We start from the raw sequence: 8,996 nt of genomic DNA, 5'->3' as shown, positions 1-8,996 counted from the left end.
TCTTAAAACAATATTATTGAATAATTTTACATATATACATATATATACACACCTATTTGTGTCTAATGGTAGCCATCCCTAGGGTGGGGGCGAGGGGGAGGGGAAAAAAGGGAAAAAAGAAATTTACATGACAATTTTATTATATATTTAAAAGGAATAGCAAGTTGTACATGATAGATTTACAGTTTCATGTGCAATCATCTTTTTATTATACTATGGTATGGAATTGCTTGTTTTATTCCACAAATTAAAAATAAAATAAATGAATCTTCAGGGTGGAATGGGATTCCAATTAAGAGAGAAAACTTAGGATAAGGCTCAGAGTAAAGAGTTAGAGGTTTGGAACTATTACTCTTTCCCTCCAAAACCACCATGTTGTTGCTGTTGTTCAGTCACATCTGACTCTTCGTGATTCCATTTGGGGTTTTCTTGGCAAAGATGCTGGAGTAGTCTGCCATTTCCTTCTCCGGCTTGTTTTACAGATGAGGAAACTGAGGCAAGGAGGGTTAAGTGACTTGCCCAGGGTCCCATAGCTAGTAAGTGTCTGAGGCCAGATTTGAATTCAAGTCTTCCTGACTCCAGGCCTGGTGCTTTATCCACTATGCTATCTCCATTCCAAGTGTTCAAATGCACTATTTGTGCCCAAGCTATGACAGAGCCTTCAAAGCTCGTATTGGACTGATCAGCCACAGTCTGATGCCATACTCCTCTTTGAGTAGGAAGGATGATCAACAACAGGAGGTTTGGCTAGAATGTGTGAAGGAGTGTGAGTGTGTGTGTGTGTGTGTGTGTGTGTGTGTGTGTGTGTGTGTGACTGAGTTTCTGTGTGTACCAAAAGAAATACTTTCTCACCAGAACTTGGAGGGAATCCATCAATTCATTTTCCCATATTCAGTGAGGTTGAGCTCCCTGGATGTCTTGAGCAGACTTAGCCAATGTGTTCCAGCATCATTCAAACCAGATCAGCCCTGGTTTGGGCAGAGGCTGCATTTAAAACAAAGAAAATGAAAGTAGTGGAATGAGCACAGTCACCCTTCTGCCACTCACTGTGTGACCTTGGGCAAGTCACTTCTCCTTTCCTAGGTCTCAATGTCCTCCTCTGTTATATGGGATGTTTGGACTAAATGCCCTTTCCAGTGATAAATGCTATGATTTTGGGTCCCTGTCTTTGTCTCACTTTCACACTTCAGACAATAAAGGATCTAGCTGCTGAGACAAAAAACATTTCTGATCAGAGTGTGAGTAGGAGGGAGGGAGAGAAAGGAAGGGAAGCCCTCTGGCCAGGTAGCTACAGGCCTGAAAAGAAAAGAAGACAGGTTGATCTTCAAGTCCCCAGGGGCTCTATGATTTCAAACACAGTTCTATCCAAAGAGCACAGGTCTGTAAAGATAATTGTACTGTACCACTGATCATGGAAGAAAGAGCCCCCCGCCCCAAGCCTCCCAGATGGACTACTCAAGTTCTGCCTTGCAGTATCACCCTCTTCGCACCTCTGGGGCTGACATTCCAGCTGAGACAGTCCCCTCCTCACCTTCACCGATTCAGAAGAGAAGCTAAGAGACAGAAGCATACCAGTTTCAGTTGCGTGGTGTGTTTTGTGGGGGTGGGGTGGGGGGGGGTGGCTAGGGGTCGGAGGCAGATGTCAAATGCCATCGCCACAAAGTTGACTCTTCATAATGGTCCAAAGGAAACAGACTTTTGAACACTAGCCCCCTACCTCCCCTGGACTGAATTTCTAGAGTGGGTACCCGTGAAAGGGACTCTACTCCTATTCTGCCTAAAGGGGGCGCTCGGGTCCCACACCATCTCGTAGAGTCTACTGAAACCCAAGAGACCTCTACCTATCTGGTCCCCTATATCTCCCGGCCCCCTCCTTCCCAGTTTTCCTCATCCCCCTCTCACTCCTCACTCCCTCCCCACTCATATCACGCGGGTGGGTGTAGAGCCTCAGTAGCCCACTGCCTGGGGGCTTTGGGGCTGGGTCTGCGGAACTAAGCAGGGCAGCGCCCGAGTTCTAGCTATAAAGGGTGGTTGGTGCAGACAGGGACCAGCCAGACAGCGAGGGTGTCCCCAAGTCCTCTCAGCCCTGCACTGGGGACCCTGGGGGAGGGGAGGGGCGAAGAAAGGTGGTGGCGGTGTTATTAAAAGAGGCTCACTGGGGTTCGATAAGTGCAGTGGCTGGTGCAATAGACCCCCTGGGACCCCCCAGGCGAGCAAGACACCCCGCCCCAACAGGATCTATTCTCCACCCCCCCCACCCCACCCCGGCCCCAGGCTCCCGGGGCCCAGCCGTCTGCCAATAGCCTGAGGAGGTGAGGACCGGCTATCCAGCTCGCTGACTCCGCTACTCCGTAATTTCCAGCTCCCCTCCCTCCTCCCCTCCCGCCGCCCGGGTCAGCCACACACTGAGCGCCCAGCTTGCCCCTGGTCCCCTCGCAGGTACGTAGGGCTCCGACTTGAGCTCGAGCTTCCCCCGGGCTCCCTCCCTTTAGGGTGCCTGGCGGGGCGGCGCCGGGGGCTGCGGGGAGAGGAGGAGGAGGAAGAGGAGGAGGAGAAGAAACAGAAGGAGGTGGAGGGTAGAAGGAGGAGGGATAAGTGCGGAGCCGGCTCGGGCCGCAGCTGGACTAGGCTGGGCTCTCCGGGATTGGAGCTACAGGAGAGAGGCCAACAAGGCGGGCGCCTGGTCCCTAGGCATCCCGGGCCCAGGGAGTGGGGTGGGAGGAGGGGGATAGCCTGGTCACTGGATTCTTTTGCACCTGGGTTGGGGGCAGCCGAGCCGGCGCGTGGCCCCTGGACAGGTACGCTCCGGGGCTGGGAGAGGCGCAGATTTGGTGTCCTTGGCGGGGGGAGGGGGAGGCGGCGCAGCAGCTAGAGAGGGGAGGGATGCTCCGAGCCTCGAGTTCGGGGGCGCGGCAGCGGCTAGGGCTTACCGCTGCGCCCTCCCCTCCCCGCGCCTCTCTGACCTCGGTCCGGAGGCAGAAGGGCGCCACGGCGCGAGGACATAGGGGCGAGGGCGGAGCCGGTGGCTCCGAGCACTCCGCACTCAGGGCTGGTTTCGAGCCCCACTGGCGCTCAGACGTCGGCCGGAGTCCACTGGGGGCCTCCCCGAGAATCTGGCCCTTGTCCTCATCCTTCTGAGGCCGCCGGCCAGGGACAGCTGCTGGTGACACCGGGCTGTCGCCTCCGTACCTACCCCCCTGCCACCCCCCTTCCCCCCCCCCCCGCCCCAGCTCGGAGCGGGGCCCGGGGTGGGCAGGTAGGAGGAGGACAGGACGAAGGGGGTGTGAGCCAGTGAAGAAGGGAGGATGCGTGTGTGTATGTGTGTGCGCGCAACTTCCCTTCCTGGATGTGTAACTAGTGTGTATCTCTCTGTGTGAGTGTATATATCTTTATCTGTCTTTGTGTGTGTGTACCTGCCTCTCCGTGTGCCATGGAGAGGGTATCTGTGTGTGTGTGTGTATCTGGCTTTTGTGTCAGAGAAGCTCTATGCGTGTATGTCTTTTTGCATGTGCAGGAAAAGATATTTCTGTATGTGTCTGCCTTTGTGTGTTTTTGGATATATATGTGAGAGAGGTTATCTGTGTGTGTGTATCTGTCTCTATATGTGAGTCATTATCTGTATATATCTCTGTGAGATCCCCTATCTTTGTGTGTGTCTGTGACAGTGTGAGTAGTAGCTGACATTTAACCAGGGCTTTACGGTTTGCAAAGTGCTTTACATACGTACTCTCATTTGATCATCGGCCCAACCCTGGGAGGTGGGTACTACAGGTGTTATTGTCCCCATTCCACACATAAAGCTGAGGCTTAGGGAAGTTAAGTCACTTGTCCATGTACCACAAAGCTAGTAAAAGGTGGAGACAGAATCTGAATGTCTTTTTGACTGGAAATCCAGCCCTCCGTCTATTACATCACACATTTATTTATGTAGTCTGTCTGTTCCTGTAAGTGTACCTCTGTATGAGAGTATATGTAAAACACTGTTGTTGTCTTTGTGTGTCTCTGTATGAGTGTGTCTTCTCTATGTGGTTATGTTTCTAGGGTGCATGTGTCTATCTGAGTCTATGTATGTGTGTCTGTGTGTGAAAATGTGTGATAGCTTCAATTTGGATGAGGGCTATTTTGTCTCTGTCATTCTAGGAAAAAAAAAGTTCTGAGCTGGGACTGAATGAGATGCCAATTCAGACAATGCTAATGAATTGGATTACCTCCTGGCACAGGAACCTTTCTGAGCCAAATTACTGTGTGTGTGTGTGTGTGTGCGTGCATGAACGTATATGTGCGTTTAGAAGGTGGGAGATAGGATGTAATTTTGGGGGCCATCCTCAGACTGGTGCTGGCAGAGCGTATGTGGGCTTCCCTCTGCCCTGGGAGCCAGGCGAGACTGGAGGCCCAGAGGAAGACACAGTGGCTCCTACAGTTTCCATTTCCCTTTTCTGAATAGATCTCTGTCTGGCACACACTGTACAGAGCAACTGAAATCAGACCCCATTGGATGCAGCACGAATTTAGAAAGGGTTCTTTTGAAGGGAACACTCTGTATTTGGGGTGTCTAGTCAGCCCACCCAGACGTACATATACAGGGCCCATAGATAAACACTGCTATAAATATGGACGGTTGGTCCTACAGGGTAGAGCTTGGCTTGCAGGCAGGAAACCTGAGTTTGAGTCTGGGCTTTGCCACTAACTCCCATGACCTTGGGCAAATCATTTTCTTTCTCTAGGCCTTAGTTTCTTAGTCCAACCCCCTCATTTTACAGTCTGTAAGTCTACAAATGTCTGTAGCTTCTTGGCCACCATCCAAACTAAACAGTGTTTATGGGTGCTCCATCAGATTTAAGACAAAGGCAGGAGAGAAAAGGAGGAAATAATAAAAACATGGTTTACAAAGTAGTTTCCTGATAGCAACCCTGTGAAGCACCTTAGAAGAAGGATTTCTTCTTTTTTTACTGGATTTGTGGAAGCAGCTACATATGAGGAGCTATTCTGCCGGTATAAATTGGCACCTTTTCTGCAACTTAGATGGGTTGCCTGAGGTGCTGAGAAGTTAAGCGATTTGTCTGAGGTCACACAGTACGTATCAAATTTGAACTCAGGTCTTCTTACTCTAAGGCTAGTTTCCTTACCTGTTACAACAGGCTCAGTCTCCATATACGTATTATTTCCCCCATTAACAGATGAAGAAACTGAGACTTTGAGAGGTTTATAATGACTCGTGCATGGTCACACACCCGTATCTCCTGTCTTCGGTGGACTTTCTATAGTGAGAAAGGGACTAGGAGGATAAGGTAGGAGGAAGGAGAGATAAGAGAGAAAAACCAAGAACAAAAAGGCATAAAGACGGGGCTGTGATGGAGAAAGAACCATTAAGAATCATCTGAGGTAGCTGTTGATAGTCCTAACTAGATTAGCGGCATTGTGGTGACCTGGAAAGACCCATGGATATTGGAGCCAGAGAGCACGGACTTGAATTCTGGGTCTATACCCATGTGACCTAAGGCAAGTCACAGAACCCTTCATTTAACCTATTTATCTAAAAAATGGACATAACTGTGTGGCACAATGGAAAGAATGCTAGATTTGGACTCACTGAAAACTGGTTGTGTTGCCACTTGTGTGACTAGGAGTGAATAACCTCTCAGGGTCTTAGCTTCCTCATCTACAGAATGAGGGGGTTAGATTAGGTATCACGAAGGTCGCTTCTAGCTTTAAGTCTATGATCCGTTTTATATTATCTGTCCGTATCACTGTCCTGACACTATGTGGGGAATGAGGTTTTGTAAAGTGCTACAGAAATGTGACTGAATTCCTGGACCCATAATAGGGAGAGGTCTTCTTGTCTCCTTGAGGCTGGGCATGACACAAGTAGACATTGCTTGACGATGATTTGAATTCCAGCTATCTGCCCTGCCATAGAGACCCTTCTTGGGATGGAGTCAGGCCGCCTGGCTTGTGGTCTTATCTCCGCCATTCCCTCATGGTGTGATTGGCTGGGAATCTTGTCTCCTAATTTGTAATATAGGTGGTGGTGGTAGTAGTGTGTATATGTATGTATGTGAGGGGTGGAGGTGGGGTGGGGGGTGGAGGGGGAGCTAAGAATTAGTACTTTGTTTCTCCCCTGGAAAGAGAGAATGCTAAATGTGGTGGACACATGACATGCTTAGTATACTCTTTTTTTCCTGTAACTTCAAGATTTGATGAATGAAGGATTCCTGAATTGGGTAGGGAGTTGACCTAGATGACTTTTAATGACCTTTCCAGTTCTGGAATTTGAGGGTCTAATTTCTTGATGTTCCATCTTTTTCAATCTCTTACTATCTCTGTCTCTTCCTCACCCCCTCTTCTGAATGACATCTCAACCAGGAAATGTTTCTGCATTTGTGTCTGAATGTCAGTCTGTGACTGTGCCTATGTGTCCATGTGCATGTACACATCTATGTGCATATTTATGTCTGGACGTGTGGGCCATCATTCGGATACATGGCCATACTCGAGTATAGCCCTGCACACTCTGCCTAGCTCTGTTGAAGAAGTGGTGGGGAAGCAGCTTGATATAGTAGAAGGAGGATTAGCAGGCAAGTCCTTTCCCTGTTCCTCAGTTTTCTCATCTGTAAATCGGTATACCAGTATTTGTCCTCCCTCCCTCCCTCCCTCCCTCCCTCCCAGGGCTATTGTGAGAGTTACATGAGATAATGTATGTAAAGTGCTTTGTAAGCCTTAAGGTGTTAAATCAAGTCCAGCTGCTAGTAGTGTCAGGTCTCCTCCACTTCAAGTCCCTCAGTGCAGATCCTAATGAGCTGCAGAAGCTCTTAGTCTGATGATAGACGGTGCCTCTTGTGAAGGCCAGCTTGGCTAAGTATAGAAGGACCTTCTCCTGGAGATGAGCATTCTCAGCCACAATAGCTCTTGAAGATCATCTTCTAAGATGTGGTAGGTCCTGAGCTGCTCTAGGGAAGTTTGAATGCCTCCAGTTGACAACGAATCCTCAAAGCATTCTATGTATTTCTGTGTGTTTGTGTAGACATATATGTATTGTACTTTGCTGTGTATGTCTGTGTGTGTGTGTGCGCGCATGTATACATGTGTGCATGGAGTATGAGGCTCCCTTCATTTGCTGAGATATCTTTCTAAGATAGAGACACAACTTTTGCTCCCTCTCCTCTCTGTCCTTGCCTGGTTTGTTCTGTCTTCCAGCCGCTGAGGGGTTAAGAGGGATGAACTGGATAACTACTTTCCAATGGCCTTCTCTTCCTCCCTGGAACTAAGGACCCTTGGCAATGGGCCCAGGGCCCCCAAACAAACAATCTCACAATGGACTTCAATACCCGAAGGGAGGCCCAGCCCCTCAGCCCTGCAGAAAGAGGGAATCGAGAATACTTGCTTTTCCGAGGAGGAGGAACAAGAGACCTGTTTCAAGAATCAGCGGGAGGCTGTGCCTGGCAGTTCATCCTGCCTACATGGGGATGGCCCCTCACAGCCCCATTCTCGGAGGGACGACCTTTCTCCAAGGTCAGAAGAGGGCTTGGGAGCCGAGACTGCAGGCCACTCAGTGGACTATGGCTTCATCTTTGCCTTGGTCTTCTTGGTGAGTGGAATCCTGTTGGTGGTGGTAGCCTATGCTATTCCCCGGGAAGCCAGAGTGAACCCAGACACAGTGTCGGCCCGGGAGATGGAGAGATTGGAGATGTATTATGCCCGCCTGGGCTCCCACTTGGACAAGTGTATCATTGCTGGCTTGGGCCTCCTCACCCTGGGGGGCATGCTGCTGTCCATCCTCCTGATGGTGTCCCTTGTCAAAGGGGAACTCTACCGGAGGAGAGACTTGGCTGTACCCAGGGGCCCTCGGAAAACCTATGGCTCTATAAACTTGAGAATGAGGCAGCTTAATGGGGATGGGGCACAGGCTCTGGTGGAAAATGAAATTGTCCAATTGACAGAGACTCACCCAAACCAGCCAGGGACCTTCACTTCTCTCTCTCCTCCCTCAAGCATGTGTGATGATGGCACAGCCTGTGGGTAGTACAGTTGCTACAGGGATGGGTAACTAATAGGACAGGTTTGCACATCCTGTCAGTGTCTAGACCCCATCTTTACTCCCTTTGGAGAAGATTATTTATGTGGACAACTGGTCCTGGAATCCCAGGAAAAACAAAGCTTTCAAATTCTGGGTGGTGCCAGAATATATCCTAAGATAATGAAAGGTACCATCAACAAGGTCTAGTCCAATGGCATTTCACTACCAGATATTTCCAAATGGGGTTCGGTGATGGAAAGAACTTCAAAGCGGCTAAGTTACCTGTGCCATATTCTAGGCTCCATCCTTATGGAAAATGATGATTTGTAACCAGCAGTTGCCTATTCCTCTCACCCAACTTCCAAAGTGAGGCAGCCATGATCTCCTGGCCTACCCTTACTGCATAAAAAGCATAGGGTGGTCTTGTTTCAGATCTGAGGGTCTAATTTTCTGCAGTGACATAAGCAATGATTTCTTAGCAATAGTGACTTCTTAGCAAATATTTATGGGCACAGACTTGAGGCAAACCTGAGGAATGAAGTTCTCTTTAATACAAGGAGCATGATGTGTTTAGGGGCATTTCATGTGATGAGCAAGTGTTTCTCTTCTTGGCAATGCCTATTATGATTCTAGGAGAAGAAAAGAAAGATAGATGTTGAATCATAAGCCTTCCCTGTACCAGCAAAATGCCACCCTATTTCCTTTTAGGGGAAAAACATTTTGGTCATCTCTCCAGAATCAATTAATTTCAGAGTTAATTACACTTCCACACTCTCCACTTTTCACATAGGATTTCCCTCACCCTGCTCCTAGTTCCAGACCCTTTCTGCTGCTTTTGGGAGAGAATGACTCCAATACTGAAAGGAAATGGATCTTTGGAAAACTGAAGGAATGTTGAGCTAGAAAGAGATGAAATCCTTTCTGAGCCTCCGTAAAAGGCAGAGAGGACTGAAAAGATGAAAAGCACATTTTATTTTATTTA

At 48.8% G+C, this 8,996-nt stretch overlaps 1 protein-coding gene across 1 annotated transcript; it reads left to right on the top strand.

The window, feature by feature from the left end:
• The first annotated feature begins 2,416 nt into the window (after window positions 1-2,416).
• TMEM74B (transmembrane protein 74B) lies at window positions 2,417-8,028 on the top strand. Its single transcript, XM_036752991.1, has 2 exons — window positions 2,417-2,439; window positions 7,195-8,028. Exon 2 carries the CDS (start codon window positions 7,238-7,240, stop codon window positions 8,018-8,020), a length of 783 nt encoding a protein of 260 aa, XP_036608886.1. The 5' UTR covers window positions 2,417-2,439; window positions 7,195-7,237; the 3' UTR covers window positions 8,021-8,028.
• Window positions 8,029-8,996: the final 968 nt, after the last annotated feature.

This window comes from Trichosurus vulpecula, chromosome 3 (genome assembly GCF_011100635.1).
Source record: "Trichosurus vulpecula isolate mTriVul1 chromosome 3, mTriVul1.pri, whole genome shotgun sequence".
NCBI classification, from domain to species: Eukaryota; Metazoa; Chordata; class Mammalia; order Diprotodontia; family Phalangeridae; genus Trichosurus; species Trichosurus vulpecula.
This window is presented reverse-complemented; position numbering and strand designations above follow the sequence as displayed.